Source organism: Podarcis gaigeae (assembly GCF_964106915.1).
Source record: "Podarcis gaigeae genome assembly, chromosome: 14".
NCBI lineage: Eukaryota > Metazoa > Chordata > Lepidosauria > Squamata > Lacertidae > Podarcis > Podarcis gaigeae.
In genome coordinates, this window is record NC_139690.1 from 17,947,768 (window position 1) to 17,964,101 (window position 16,334).

At 43.4% G+C, this 16,334-nt stretch overlaps 1 protein-coding gene and 1 long non-coding RNA gene across 4 annotated transcripts in view; both read right to left on the bottom strand.

Moving 5' to 3' along the window:
• Positions 1 to 12,067: 12,067 nt before the first annotated feature.
• Positions 12,068 to 16,334, bottom strand: part of LOC310831850 — a 65,573-nt gene continuing 61,306 nt past the window's right edge. The window contains exon 2 of the long non-coding RNA XR_014558024.1: positions 12,068 to 13,996. This is a non-coding gene — a long non-coding RNA (uncharacterized lncRNA). The remainder of the gene's footprint in view (positions 13,997 to 16,334) is intronic.
• WDR93 (WD repeat domain 93) overlaps positions 15,421 to 16,334 on the bottom strand; it is a 28,483-nt gene continuing 27,569 nt past the window's right edge. For all 3 annotated transcript variants that reach the window (XM_083712636.1, XM_083712638.1, XM_083712637.1), the window contains exon 18: positions 15,421 to 16,055. In XM_083712636.1, coding sequence (XP_083568762.1) covers positions 16,037 to 16,055 — 19 coding nt within the window. In that variant the 3' untranslated portion in view covers positions 15,421 to 16,036. The remainder of the gene's footprint in view (positions 16,056 to 16,334) is intronic.

Consider the following 16,334-nt stretch of genomic DNA (forward strand, 5'->3'; position numbering starts at 1 on the left):
TCGTTACCGACTCTGGGGTTGCGGCGCTCATCTCGCTTTATTGGCCGAGGGAGCCGGCGTACAGCTTCCGGGTCATGTGGCCAGCATGACTAAGCCGCTTCTGACGAACCAGAGCAGCGCACGGAAAGGCCGTTTACCTTCCCGCCGGAGTGGTACCTATTTATCTACTTGCACTTTGACGTGCTTTTGAACTGCTAGGTTGGCAGGCACAGGGACCGAGCAACGGGAGCTCACCCCGTAGCGGGGATTCGAACCGCCAACCTTCTGATTGGCACGTCCTAGGCTCAGTGGTTTAACCCACAGCGCCACGCACGTCCTTACACACAGTATACAGGGTGGATTTAGGATAGCGGGACTGGTTCAGGCGCACTGTGCATGGAGCCTCAGGGGCAGCACAACTATGAAGTAGAATGGAAGGCGAGAGGCAGGGGGACACATTTTGGTGTTGCACAGGGCGTCACTGAGATTTGAGACTCCAAAGGCCACCTCTGCAGTACACTGTATAGATTCAAGGGGATCTGTTGAGCTAAGGCAGCAGTGTGCATTCATCTACTTTAAATGCATAAACCTGGTAGGTTTATGGAGCTCATTGTTAACTAAAGTGCTTGTACCCAATTCAAAGGCAGCTCCTTTTTCATTTCCCTCTGTATAGCATAAGAATCTTGGTGCTTCCCTGCAGAATGCATTTCTTTCACTTCCTTTTTAAACCAAATCCCTTAATAATCAACATTTTTGAAAAACCCTCTTAATTAATAGAGTTGCTAAAAGCCACTCCGGCACACGGAGCAAAACACAACAAGAGACATTAGTTTGGCGGAAATGTAATAATGCAATCACACACAAATTACAGCGTGGCTAGAAATTATAAGCCGCAGCTGGTTTCAATTTGTTGTTTTGACCTTTAACTGAAAAATGAATTTTAATTGGCAATTGGCTTTGACAATGTGTTTGGTTTCCAAAGCAATATCGGAACGCAACGGTTAAGTGGTTTAAATAATTGAGGTTCAGCCTAGTCTAATCTTTTGAGGTTCAGTTTAGATCTTGAGCAGGGGGCGAAACCCTTTTTCCTGCGGTCTTTCCGACGAGAGGCGCTCTCAGAACAAGGTAAACAGCATGGCAGTTAGGTCTTTAGGCATAAGAGAAGGGACTGGATTGGCATTTAGTGGAAGAAGGGCCAGAGCATGGTTTGGGTTCAATGGTTGGCCAACAATATAAGAAACGTCAAAAATGCTTTGTCAAAACCCAGTAAGCTTGCCCCACACTCCCACCATAAATGTACGCAGCCCAAAAATGTTAGGCTACACCAGGGTTTCCCAAATTTGGGTCTCCAGTGGTTTCTGGGCTACAATTCCCACCATCCCTGACTGCTGGTTCTGCTAGCTAGGAATGATGGGAGTTGTGGTCCAACAAAGCGTGTTCTCACTAATAGAGAGCATGTGTTACGGTGGGGTCTAGCAGGCCACCCCACTGTTGCTGGGCTGATCTGTTTGGATGGCCACAGGCTGTGATTGGGTACTTGTGTTTCTGGGGAGAATTTGATGTATCCAATTTCTGGGTTGGGCTAAAAGGTTTTAAATACTGGGCACGCAGCTCTGAGCATCCTCTTTTGCTGCGTGCATTGGATCACCCGCCCACCCTCCCTGAAATGGGGATTTTGCGCTTGACCTTGCTATGCCTGTCATGGAGTCACCTACTTTTGGGGCAGGGGCCTGGTAGGAATTTTGTCCATTTGGCCAATTGGCTGGAGCCATTTGGTTTTTGCCTACTGCGTAGCAAATCGTCACAACTTGTAAGGTTTGCGCTTAGGCATTGGTTAAAAAATTGGTTGGTGGAGGGGTAAGTGCCTACCCCTTCAATGCAGGTGTTGCAAGGGAATTCCGTTAAAGGAATCCGGGGTCTCTGCCATGTTTTTGTCCAAGTCCCTGGCATCGGGCTTGGGCTGCGCAAGGCCTCTGGGAGCATGCGGGGAGAGGTGAGGGTCTGGTGCCCAGCTTTCTCCCCAATATTGTTTTTCCTGACTGGCTTCCCCTGGAATCCAGGTCAGTTCTGTCCCTGAGCGGGGGGACAGATAGTCGGAACCAATGCCTAAGCAACCACTCACAGTTATGTATTTAAATAAAGTTGTGGCCAAAATTATGCCAAAAACCTTAAACAAAAATTACGTGTGATGTGTGAGTTATTGGGGTGGCTTGGGGATCTCAACATGCAACAGCTGGAGATTCAGCTGGGCTACATCGTTCATACACCAATTCCTGTCTTCCATCTTCCACCCCGCATGGTGTCAACTGAAGTAGGTTCACTTCACCCTGCTGCATGGCAGGGATGCTGCTGCTGCCATATTTTGGGTTTTTCCTCAGGTTCTAACTCGTATCTGGAGTCATCCTGGCAAAAGAAAAAAGAAGAAACAGCACAGCACAGCAAAACAAGCAGGCAGCAGCAACCACACAAGGAAAACAGCCATTTTTCTTCTCCTCCCCTCCCTTCTCGTCTTCCTACGGAGTGAAATGCTTCCCTAGTGACACAGTTTGAAGTGCGGACCAGGGTGTTTTGCACCACAGCTGTTCCTTTGACTTTTTATCTTGCATTGTGATTTCTTTTTCTCCTTTTCAAAGGCCTCACTACAAAGAAGTCTATGTAAACTAATGAGAAAAATATTACATCCCCCATCGTCGGGGAAGAGTGACAAACCGATCCCATTATTTTTTTTGCGGACTCCAGTCTCCCACTCCCAGCGCACACTTTCTCTGCATTCCTGAGCAAAATGGAATGATTTTATTACCCGTGTTCCGCATGAGTTCCAGGATCTCATCAGTTTCTGAAATGCTACCACACGGCCTTCTCGGGAACATAGATTAACCTGCCTTTTGCTTCAAGAGGGGGAATAATGAATACATTTTTCCCCTTTGGCAAACACAGAGTTTTAAGGCCATTTGGTAGAAGACCTGTAGTATTTATAAAATGTGAATGCTTGTTGGCTTTAAGCAAAGCCTAGCCAGTTCAGGGTCTGAAGGCCATTCCATGAATTATTTCAGGGAGAGGTCAATGTGGTGCTTTTGATATGTTGCAGATGATAATTCCCATCAGCCTCAGCAGAGTCAATTGTCAGGGATGATAGGACTTGTAGTTCATAATGATGGGAGCGTTATAGTCCATAAGGCCTGGAGGGCACCATGTTGATTACTATGGCTGTGAATACCCCACCTGTTTTGATTTGGGGCCTCTTCTGGTGCTTCAAAGTGGCCTCGATTTAACCTGGAATGATTCAGGACCGCCCCAACCTGAATCCAAACTCCGAATCAGACAATGCATTTTTTCCCCCTTCCATTTTCTATGCTGGTCTGTAACCAAAATAAAGTTTGATACCACATTCTCCTCCATTCTGCTTTTATCCACTATGGTTTTATGCCATGAACTGCAGTCTGTAAGGTCAACTAGGGTATGGAAGATGAGAGAGGGATGGGTGCAATGCTCTATTAATTTTCTGCATTTAAGGTCTTATGCTCTTATACTCAGGTGATGATGATGGTGATGATGATAAAGACTCTCCTCCCTGGAAGAGAGGGGAGTGGTTGTGGGCGGGAGCCCGAGCTCCGCCCCTAGCAGGGGGGTGTTAGCCCCGTTTCCTCCACTCACTTGGCTGGCGCCCACGCCCCTCGGCAGGCACCCAACCAGGTGCCTCCGAGGGGGCGTTTACAGCAACCTTTATGCTGTGGCGCCAGCCCCTCCTCAGCCTCATTGTCCTCTCTGTCGTCTCGTCGCGAGTCACCCACCCTCCACTCCCTTTGAGCTCAGGGTCTTAGTTCACTGGCCTTGCTATGGACCTTAGGTTGGTTGCCCTGGTTGTCCAGGGGGCCTGGTAGGAATTTTTCCATTTGGCATTAGGCTTTTTGGTTTTTTCGCCTACCTCGTAGCAACCGTCACAACCTTTGTGGTATTGGTGGGTAGGTTAGGCATTGGAATAATGTGTTGTGGTGTGTCGAAGGGCTAGGTGTGGCCATCGCCTATGCCTTCAATTTTTGGGTATTCCGTTAAAGGAATCTGGCGGTCGTGTACTCTGTCCGATGCCTGCTTGGCGGGAGGCCATGGCACGACCCTCGGTGACATGAGTGGAGAGCCTATAGTTGGATTAGCATCAACAGGCTCCACCTACTGGTGAATAAACCCCCTTGTTTTAGACATCCAATGCCTAAGCCAATACCTTTTCACTGCTTTAATCAATAAAGTTGTGGCCTTTTCTTGCCCATTAACCTTATATCACGTGTCCTTGTGTATTCATTCCACATTGCGGGGGTCGGGTCCTTGAACCACAATTTTATTATTTATACCCCGCCCATCTGGCTGGGTTTCCCCAGCCACTCTGAGCGGCTCCCAACAAAACACTAAAAACAGAACAAACAAAACACTAAAAGCAAAACACTAAAAACATCAAACATTATAAACTTCCCTAAGCAGGGCTGCCTTCAGATGTCTTCTAAAAGTCAGATGGTTGTTTATTTCCTTGACATCTGATGAGAGGGTGCCACTACCGAGAAGGCCCTCTGTCTGGTTCCCTGTAACCTCACTTCTCACAGGGTGGGAACTACCAGATAAATATAATGATAGATATAAATAAATATAAATAAAATAAAAGAGGATCAGAGATAAGAAAGCTCATTTGATCTGAAAATTTTTGTTTATGCTACAATACAGATTAAGGAGAAATAATTCACACTGAAGCATGCTTTCAGGTTCAATGAAAATCAGATAATCAGAAACATTAGCATTAGTTTTTTTAAAAAAGTAGACAAACTTTATTTTTAAAAAACAGCTTTTCCAGCCTTCTTGTGAAAAATTTCAAATCACATCATGAAAATTAATTCTTGTGGTAATGTTTGATTCAATACTTAGCCTGGACAAATCCACAAGACATTGCTGAGACATTGTAAACCTTAAATGATTCTTAAATGGCTTAGATCTGCTAAATGACCTCTCCCCAGAAGCTACTGTTGCTGGAATTTTTAATAGTATTCTTAGGATGACACAAACAATTGGAAACAGATCACCAAGTCTGTACTCTGTTAACAAGTTCAGATCTAATGGCTTTAACTGTGCATTTACAACATTTGCTTTACGTACGGAGGGTAAATGTTGCGTTTCTTTTCCAAAATCATCACCATTAAGGTCAGCAGGATATTGCTCTGATAAAGATTTCCTCACTTTCAAACATGGTGAGAGATAAGTATCTCAAACGAAAGATTGTTTTCTGCTGTGGAGTCTACTATTTCTGCAAAGTACTTCGCAGGTTGCCCCTCAAGCAAAATGTGTTGTTTCACAAGATTCGAGGATTCTGAAATAAATTCATTTTGTGAGTCAGGCGACAGATAATGAACTCAAGTCATTCCTTTTCCGTGACTCCTCTGCACTTAGCACCTGTTCCAGTTTAGGGAAGTTTTTAATGTTTGATAGCTTATTGTGTTTTTAATATCCTGTTGGAAGCTGCCCAGAGTGGCTGGGGAGACCCAGCCAGATGGACGGGGTATTATTATTATTATTATTATTATTATTATTATTATTATTATTATTATTCCTGACGGATGGGGCCTCACCTGGAGAGCAGTTCAATGAGTCCTAAATGTGTTGGGATAAACCATTAAATACTAGGCCATCTTCTCCCAAGAAGAATACAACATTTGATGATTCTTCTAAGATGATGTCAATTCCTGTCTCAGACAGCAGGTACCTTTCTAGTACCCACCAAGCTAAGTAACAGTCTGTGACTATTACCTTTTTCATGTTTTGGGATCCTGTAGGAATGCTTCTGCTGCTTCCCATTAGAATCCCTTGTTGTTGTTGTTTAGTCGTTTAGTCATGTCTGACTCTTTGTGACTCTACGGACCAGAGCACGGCAGGCACTCCTGTCTTCCACTGCCTCCCGCAGTTTGGCCAAACTCATGCTGGTAGCTTCAAGAACACTATCCGACAAAGACAACAGGCATTAGAATCCCAGTCTTCGGCAAATATCAGTGCAGATGTAGAGGCAGAAGTGCTAGTATTGACTGTTTGGTATCAAAACAATTGACGTGGAAAGCAATATAAGGCTATATCCATTGACTTCAGGCAAGCCACTGTGTTAAATGTACTTCTCCATTAGTGCTTTGAAATTTCAGTATGTATTTGCAGCGGCACTGTTGAGATGTGACTAGCCCTTTTATCTGCTGTAACATACTTCATGCTATAACTGATCTCCCTCTGTTCAACTTTAAAAATGCTCTCCGGGCTTCACCATTCTTTCTGTCAGGTTCAGCTTTGTTTGTAATCAATATTACAAATGTAAGTAAAAATCACAGCACCTAGCTGTGCTTGCTTGCTCAAAACAACAACAATGCAGCAAGAGAGCCCCTGAAAACTTTGCCTTGTTGCAAGTTGGCCAAAATAACTTGAGTTGTGCTTTAAAATTCTCCGTTCATTATATCTGAGCAACACCGTTTCTCAGATTAACCAATAATTCCAAATTAACAGAACAGAGATGAAAAATTATCCAGTTTTAACAGGGCCAGATTTAGGTTTGAGGAGGCCCCAAGCTACTGAAGATCATGGGGCCTTTTATATGTCCAGCTGTCCTTTGTCAACAAAAAATTGCCACTGTTGAGTATATGCTATATGGTAATTTATGGACCTAATAGGTATCTAAAGCCATTTTATTTGTTTTCTATCTTATATTTTGGAAATGTACATCCTTGGGGTTCTTTTTCTTTGAATTTTTTTGGGCCCCCAAGAGCGTAGGTCCCTAAGCTATAGCTTGTTTAGCTTATATGTAAATCCGGCACTGAGTCTTAATAAAGCAGAGCACTATGAGACGTCGTTGGTGTGTTGAGTGTAGAGTTTGGTTTTTGTTTTTATTATACCTTTACAAATAAAATTTGAATCAATGCAACTACTAACTATCTGCTCATCCTTAGGAGAGTTGTTTGGAAAAGATAATTTAACCAGATGTAGTCAGCACATCATTTGTTCATGATAGTAATGGTGGTAATGAGCTGTTTCACCCTCCTCTGCTTAAAGGGGGGGGCACAGGCAGTGCTGACACCTGCTGCCCTTCACTCTGTCCCCTCTTAGGTTGGGTGCATCGCCCACAAGAGAGGCAAGGCAATCCCACCTTTTCATCTCGCCTACTTCTGTTCTCTTTCACTGCCTCTCTGGAATGCCCATAGGAGAAGTACGCAGGGGCACGGTGTCAAACGAGGAAGCAGACTTACAGAAAATGTACCGTATTTTTCGCTCTATAAGAAGACCTTTTCCCTCCTAAAAAGTAAGGGGAGATGTGTGTGCGTCTTATGGAGCGAATGCAGGCTGCGCAGCTATCCCAGAAGCCAGAACAGTGAAAGGGAACGCTGCGCAGCGCTCCCTCTCGCTGTTCTAGCTTCTGGGCTTAGTCGCGCACAGCCTCTTCAGGGCAGGGGGAGCCTTTATCCCGCTGCCCTGAAGAGGTTGTGCAGCTATCCCAGAAGCCAGAAGAGCAAGAGGGGTTGGTGTGCACCGATCCCCCTTGCTCTTCTGGCTTCGGGGATGGCCACGCAAAGCCTCTCCTTGCTGTCTGACTGCTTTGGATTGCTTGGTGTGGATCTGATCCAATCTTGGGCTGCCTCAACCCACTCTGTCCAAATTCTGGGTCAATTCTGTTCAGGATCTGGGATTCGGCCAAAGCACAGCCCTATTGATGACCCAGTTTTCCATTAAGGTTACATTCAACAGTGAACTGCAGTCGCTTCTTGCTCTCCGATAAATGTAACTGCATGACTAAATTGTTACTAGGCACATTGTCTCATTGACACACTATGTTTTAGGTTTACACTTCTTTTTTTAAAAAAAATATATTGCTTGTTTTAAGCATTCACAGACAGGACAGGAAACCAAAAGCTGCAACGTGGAATGCTTCTCTTCATTGTTACAGCCAGCTAGTCAATGCCGCCATCTATGAGACTCAAATCCAACCCAACCCACCCCAACAATCCTGTAGCCACCGAGGATGGTCAGTCCTCATTGGGCAGTTTGGGGGGATTTTTAAATGTAGTTTTATAAATCTCCTCAAGCCCAGGGCTTTTTTTCTCTTTTCCAGCCAGAATGAGCCAGAACTCAGCTCTGGCACCTCTCAGGTGTGCGCTGTTGCCATTCTAAGAGAACGAGGGAGAGGTTCGTGGTGAGTCCCAGCACCTCTTTTTCTAGAAAAATAGCACTGCTTATACATAAGGACATAACTGTCATGCTGTTTACCACTCCTTGTTTAGAGAGTTTCTCTCACTAGAAAGACCAGAGGGAAAAGTGTTTCACTCCCCGCTCAAGGTCTAAATCATTACAGTGGTACCTCGGGTTACAGACGCTTCAGGTTGCATACGCTTCAGGTTACAGACTCCACTAACCCAGAAATAGTACCTCGGGTTAAGAACTTTGCTTCAGGATAAGAACAGAAATTGCACGGTGGTGGCGCAGCGGCAGCGGAAGGCCTGATTAGCTAAAGTGGTACCTCAGGTTAAGAACAGTTTCAGGTTCAGAACGGACCTTCAGAATGAATTAAGTTCCTAACCTGAGGTACCACTGTATTTCCCAAACTTGGGTCTCCAACTGTTTTGAGACTACAATTCCCATCATCCCTGACCACTGGTCCAGCTAGGTAGGGGTGGATGGAGGGAGTTGTAGTCCAAAAATAGCTGGAGGAGACCCAAGTTTGGGAAACATTGGTCTAAATTAAGAGAATTCCTGGTGAGTTTCGGCTCCTCTTTTTCTAGAAAGATAGCAATGCTCAAGCCTACATATACCTTCCTCTTTTGTGTCATTTTGACTTCATAAGCAGCGGCACTCACACCTGAACATGAGAAACAGAGAGAATGCTATATTTCTTTACAGCTTTATTGCCTCCCCCCAAGTGGTTCACAAAATGCCAATACACTTATCAACAAAGAAAGGATTAATACAGCATAATAGGGAAGCATGACAGAAAAACAACAACAGATAAACTCATCAGTCCCAACAAAGCCCAGGTGATATTTTTAAAAACACACTAAAAAGATAAGGGACTGCACCAGGTAAGCTTTCCTGGGTATTATGAAAGATGGAGACAAACTACTCCTTCGCTTTCTCTGTGCCGTGCAGAATATTATACACCTCTATCATTTCAAGAACTTCAAAGCTGAGAACTAGTGCTTGATTTGATGTTTTTCTCCTCTCTCCCAATCAATTTTCCTTTTCTGTTGTGTCTTTTGTATTGTAACCCTGAGGGCAAGGACTATCTTATTACTGGAGACTCTGGCTAAACATCAGGAAGAACTCTCTGGCAGTAAGAGCTGTTTGACGGTGGAACAGATTCTCCTTCTGTGGAGGTTTTTAAGCAGAGATTGGATGGCCACCTGTCATCCATGACTTAGTTGAGATTCCTGCATTGCAGGGAGTTGCGACTAGATAACCCTCAGCATCCCTTCCGACTCAGCAATTCTATGATTCTGTGATTCTATGATTGTTAAGAGCCATTTTTAGTTGAAGAGCGGGATAAAAATGCTTCATATCAACTGAGAAATAATGTTTTGAACTAAGAGAAATGGCCCAAGAAATAAAGAACACCAGAATTGTCCAATTCCCCCTGCTTCTGCCCTTTCTAAAACAATCACACATAAATTCATGTCCTGTCATCACAATAGCATATTGCCTGTGTCGTTTCAAAACTGTGAATCCCACCTCCTTGCCAAAATGCTTATCTTTCCCCCTTCATTCCTCAATAAACCATAACAGAAACTAAGCCAAACATACCCCACTGTTTTGCTACTTGGGCCAGGAACGGCAGGAACCAAGGAAAACATTGGCAAGTTTAATTAAAAACTTAGCTATGTGGTTTGGAGTGAGCCATAATAGTGCAGATAGCATTGCAATAACCCTTTCCCATATTAAATATGGCTTCAATATTGTTCAACAGAGAGTAGGGCATTAGCACAAGTAATCATCCCTGCCCAGTCAGGGTTAAGGGGAATTTGCTATAGCTAGAAAGGTTGTTTATATAATATTTCTTATATTTAACTTAATACCATTTCAACACCGCCCTTTGGCCCAATGTACAAGACAGAATTAAAATCGGGGGGGGGGGGGAGAGAGAAATAAAATAAAAAATCAAATCACACTGAAAGACAACAATTAAAAGCAGCAGCTACAATTGTACACATACACACAAATACAAATACAAATAACAGATAAGAGCACAAAGGAATTTCCACCCAAACAGACAGGACAATTGGAAAATGAAAATGTGTGATCAAATCTAAAGGCACATACAGTCGTACCTCGGCTCCCGAATGCCTTGGGAGTCGAGCGTTCTGGCTCCCAAATGATCGAAAACCGGAAGTGAGTGTTCCGGTTTTTTAACATCTTTTCGGAAGTCAAACATCTGATGGGGCTTCCACGGCTCCCGATTGGCTGCAGGAACTTGTGCTTAAAGATTTGGCTAAGTTCATGAAGATTTCAGAAAGTTTTGCTGATTTTCACAGCCAAAGGATAATCGTGACAAAGGCAAAGTTAGAAGCTTGTTAGCAGTCTTGTTGATTCTCAAGCCCCTATTTGCTTTCGATGTGGCAAAATAATGTTAGGGCAGGAGTGGGGAAATTTTGGCCTTCCAGATCTTGCTGAATCACAGCTTCAATTAGCCTGAGCAAGCATGGCCAATGGCCAAGGCTGATGGAAAATCTAGCTCAGCAACAACTGGGAGGCTAAAGGCTCCCAACACCTGTGTTAGGCAGGTTTGTGGGAAGCCCCTCAAAACCCTTCCCTCACCTGGGTTCTCCACAACAAGTCCTCTCCACAGCTGCTTTTCCTGCCAACCCAGGGAACTCATTTGGAAACTAAAGTATGACAAAGCTATAATTTGGTTTGCTATCCCCTTGCAGGCAATTACATGGCTTTAAGAAGGAAAAACCTCAGTAAATATTATGCCATAGAACCAGTGAGATGTGTTACTGAGAAGCTTGGTTCGGCTAGAACTCTGCACGTCCCCTGGAATTATGTAGCTATTTTGGCTGCGATATGAGCAATTAGTGTGGTGCCACTGCAAAGCAACAAAGCAGCATTTGTCTAAACTGGAAAATCTCCTTTAGCAGCTAGGCGTGGGATTGCACAGCAACATCAGTTGAAATGTGTGTGTGTGTGTGTGTGTGTGTGTGTGTGTGTGTGTATTGCCCAATTACACCCTGGAACTCTGCCATATTTAATGGAAGTATTTACCTCTCTTGAAGTATGGATTAACTCTGGCAAGAACAAGAGGCTTCCTTCCAGCAAGCATCTTCCACTAGCAATCAAATGGAGTCTAAATTTCCATTTTCTTCAATGTGGGGAACTTTGGCCACTTGGATCAGTGTCCTAATTAGCTAAGGAACCATCCATGACCATTCAGTTATTCTGTATTGTTATGCTTGCTGACAGTTTACCTGTGTCCATGGGCCAATGTCTCTTCCAGGCATATCGCCAACATTATTATCTATTGTCTTAGTTCTAATGCCCGTCAGGAAGATTCTTTCCTATAAATGAGAATCTCAGGGGTCCCCAAAAATGCGCACCTCATGAGTTTAATGCTTGGTAGGCTGCTCCACATTTTCCTTCAAGCCTGCTTTACTCCATAGATGAATCTCTCTGCCCCCCCCCCCAATAATCTTTATTAGTTTTCCGGTTACATACTCCACATACACATAATGTGTTGCATTTTACATTTATACTTGCTCCTAAGCGCTGACTTCCCTCCTTCCTTCTTCTGGTTTTTTATATCACATATAATTTTATCGCATTATTTTCATCCATTTTGTATATTGTTATTCATTTTCCATATTTGTCCATAGTATATCCATAAACAAATAAATCCTCCTGTTTATACAATTCTTGTTGCCTGTATTCATTTACAACTACTGTTAGTTATATTAATCTCCTTATACATTTTGCTTCTTATTCTTTTCATTATCCATCACTTTTCTTAATCTTTCCCGTTATGAGGTTTATTTCCAATTCTACTGGTTTCACTATTTCATCTTATCTTTCCTATATACGACATAATTTTTTCCCATTCTTTTTCAAATGTTTCCTTGTCCTGTTGTCTAATTTTCCCAGTTAATTTGGCTATTTCTGCATATTCCATTACCTTCTGTTGCCATTCTTCTACTGTTGGTATTTGTGGTGTTTCCAGACCTGGGCTAGGAGTAACCTTGCCGCTGTTGTTGCATATAAAAACAATTTCTGGTCGTTCTTGATTCCATGCATGACTCTCTTTAACTTAGCTAGATCCCTTCTCCTTGCTTCTCAGGTACGGTTGTTATTTTCTTCCAATTAGTCAGGGCCCTTGCAGAAATTACAAGCCAGGAAAGCTCTTTGGATTTCTGAACCACATTAAAAAGGGTTTGAAGGAACCTAGAACAGGAATCTAGTTATGGTTCAAGGCCAACCTATTCCTGGTCGCTTCATCCTGGCCTAAGGCTGTATATTTCTTTCTGAAAACAGAGGCAGCTGGGGCTGATTCTCTCTGGTGGAGGAACCAGCCACCCAAACAATTGAACTGCTGGCAAGAATCTATATATAGCCTCAACCTTGCACCCACAGATCATGGTGAAATTTTGGGAAGGGCTTCTTTTTGCACTCCCTTCCTGGTGATCATTAGCATCTCGCTTCTCTCTCCTACGCTTACTTATCTCAGTCTCAAAATGTTGCTGTCTTTCAATCCTTGCATTATCCAAACCAACATCTGAATTCAAGCATCGAGTGCTGGTTCTACAGAATCCATCTCACTGCATGTGTGGCAATTCTCCATCCTCCGATTGTTTCTATCACTACATTAGTAACTGTTCCAAGTATAAGTATACGGGTCACACACCTGGTTTTGGGTAGCCTGTGCAATAGCTTGCAACAACTACCCATCTCCCTGTTTTATGCTGCTGTACTGGCACTTCAAGCTTCAAAGCCGATTTACACAAAATGACAGACAATGAGTAACTAAATCTTTTATTTGCATTTATCTCGACATTTGTTGATTCTTGCCAAATCCTTCAAGTAATCAAGACAGTATTGGTAATTCTAAATTAATACTAACATATTGCAATAGCCACTGTGGCGTGAGACTGTCTCCAAATTCAAGATCCCCAAACATGATGTAATATATGGGTTCCTGTTTTTGTGTGTACAGAGAAACATTAAATCAGTTAACAAAGGTTTCCTAATCATCAACACTAAAATTCTACTCTGCAGGTCTTTTAGACTGGCAATTACAGGAATGCCCTTTAAAAAGTATCTCATCAATCATTTCTGCAGTGCTTCGTAACTGCCAGACGACCTTCTTGGGAGGTAGAACACAATTTAGAATGACTTTAGCTTTTATACTTGTTTCATGACAATAGAAAGGAAAATAACCCTATGTTCTAGCAGTGCATGGAAGCAACTACTCTAACAATGCGCTATCCAAATGAAAACACAACCAGATATTTTCAAAAGGCTGGAATGTACAAGAAAATCATGCGTGCATCTACTAACAAAATAATTACGCTGCAAGGAGACCCCTCTATAATGTTCAGAGGGGAAATGGATTTTAAAAGTCTCTTAAATGAAACTGCACTGAAAAAGCCAAATCACAAAGCAGGAGTTCAGATTCTGTTCCAAATAGGATAGGTGGGTTGGAGAACTTTAAATGGCAATGCTGGGATCTCAGTTTAGCTGTGCTGTTTTTTAATAACAAAAAAATCCCTTCCATTTGTGTCTTGCTGACAAATGGGTGTGCGTGAGTAGTTCAGAGAATGCAAGAAGCTTACAGTAACTGGGCTTTTGCTGCCTTTCTGCAGCAGTCCATGCCATGCAAGGTACTCTGTTATCTCTGTGTCTAGCAGATAGTGTATTCTGTGTATATCATGGTGGAGGGACTTTGTGGAAGCATCTCTCAACTCCCTATGCTTCGACTGGCTCCATTCATGCCTGGCTGACATGAGAGTGGGAATTCGCAGTGCTACCAAGGACACTTGGGTACGGATGGTACAGTTGCTTGTCGTGTGCTTTAGAGTACTTCTGTTTTCTCCTCACCTTCTGCACTAGAAATGCATAGTATCCCAACGTATGTCCCCTCCAGACCGTCCTCATATTGTGCATTCATGATGACTTGTGTGCATGATGGTATCAGAGAAGTTGTCCGCAATTCCGCTGTCGATACTGTTTGAGAACCGCTTCGTTTGCAATTAGTGCATGTCCTGTAGCTCCCTGCTAAAATCCTGTAACGTTTATGCTACAAATGTTCGGGGGTGGAGGGGTTGTCCCACTTTTGTTGGATTACAGCACAACGAGTGTCCCTCCAGGCAGTAATAATGTGATAACAGGGAAGCATCGCAGAATGATGCTTATAAATCCACTATTAATGATGCACCTATTATTGCATCAATGGCATGTTGCAGAACACAGCCACACACACAAAACACCAGCATCACATTGATGATGGCTGTTGGCTTGCTGTACCCATAGGACTACCAAAGCCAGGTTAATAATAATTGATTGCTACAATTATATGCTGATGTTGGGGGAGGATCTCCCTTAGGATGAAAGCCAAATTGTCCCATAAAGCGTCGCCCTAAGAGACAGCTTAACAACACACCAGAGGCCTACGGCTTATTCACATTTGTGGATTAAACTTTTAAGATGGTTGTCAGGAGTATTTCCACATCAACACACAAGATAAATATGCTGATGGTTTGTCTGCATTTTAAGGAAGACTCCTGAATCAGCTGCCTACTTTGGCTGTGGCAATGCAGCGCTCTCTAGTGGAAAGTTATGCTGTTGACATTCTGCTCGGAAAATACCTCTTAAACTCATAAGCAAGATTGCCAGCTCTCACAAGTACTACCCAACTGGATCGCTGAGACGCGGATTCAAGTTCACCAAAGCTTATTCCACAGTAGGTTTGTTAGCTTTTTAAGGAACCCCCGAGCCATTTTGTGAAAGGTTATTGCAGTCCCAAAGAGCAGGGTGTTTCAGACTTACAGTCCTAACCATGGTTTAGCAAAATGTGAACAAACATAAAGAAGCCTTGAGATAACGTGCTTTCGCCCTCTACCCTGGATGTGAAACAAACTATGATGTGCCATTTCATCCTATTAAGCGCAAATCCTTGTTCTGAGGCTCAGACTCAATGCCAAACTCTAATATGCCTCAAACCAGGATGAGAGACAGGTATGCAAAAAAAGAGGGTGTGCATCATTCCAAGGCTCCTATTCATTTGTCCACACAAACCGTGGATTGCCATTATGTTTGAGCCACCTTGCAGCCTGTGGGACCCTGGACCAATGAAGAGCGCTCCACTGTGATTTGGAAATACAACTAACTGCCAGTGGGAAACAATTGTGACTGTATCTCCACCACTAAAAGTACCTGCAAATAGAAGCAGCACAGACCACATTTTCTTGCTCCTCTGCAATTTATTTGCATGTAAGGTTCCCATATTAACAAAGTGAACGTAGTGTCTTCTGTTGTTATTTATTTGCTGTATTGTACTATTCATTTTTAAGATGTCAAATACTGGGAGGTGCCTTGCAAGAATTAAAAAGCAATCAAACCTAGGCCCTATCTATAGGTTCAGGTTCTGAGCAGATGAGGAGGCAGTGATGGAAGAGACAGTAGACTTAGCGCACTTGCAGAGATTTCTTCAATATTCTGTAGCACCACATATTCCAGTTTCCCAGTATCTTTGCCTATGTCTCCTGTATTTTGCTCCACTTCCCCCTTGCCCTTCTCTGACATTAATTACGTTTTAACAAGGTTTGCCCTTTAAGCTTGACAGTCTATTCCCGTTTTGGAACTCATTACCTATTGGGTTCAGAGCCTGAAGGCTTGTGATGGTGGATCAGGTGCTCTTTGAAAGGATCCAAAAAAAGGTTATGGGACAAAATAGCCAAGTTACGCTCACTGCTAGAATTCCTCAAAGTGCTCAAGCAAATGGCAAGGATGCTGTCCATACAGAATGTAATTCATTGACTCATCACTGAGTCCTCTGACTACTGTGCCAGCCGATGTGTCATGGCTCTTCAGTATCCCTGGGAAAGAAGTTAGAGCAGGAAAGCAGAATTAACTGCTGATTTAACAGTACCATATGCAAGGCTGGGAAGGAAATGTATGCAGGCACAACCACAGTCGCTATACCATATAAGCTTTCCAGAGGTCTCTGGGCTGGAGCAAGTGCAATGCATTGGAGCTGGAAGCAAGAAAGAACCCAGAGTAGGGTTTTGCAGCTAGAAGTTGGCTGCACTTTTAGGTGCTGTGCTCACAAGGGACAGGAAATGGGTTTAGCTAAGGCTGCCATATGCCTGGAATTT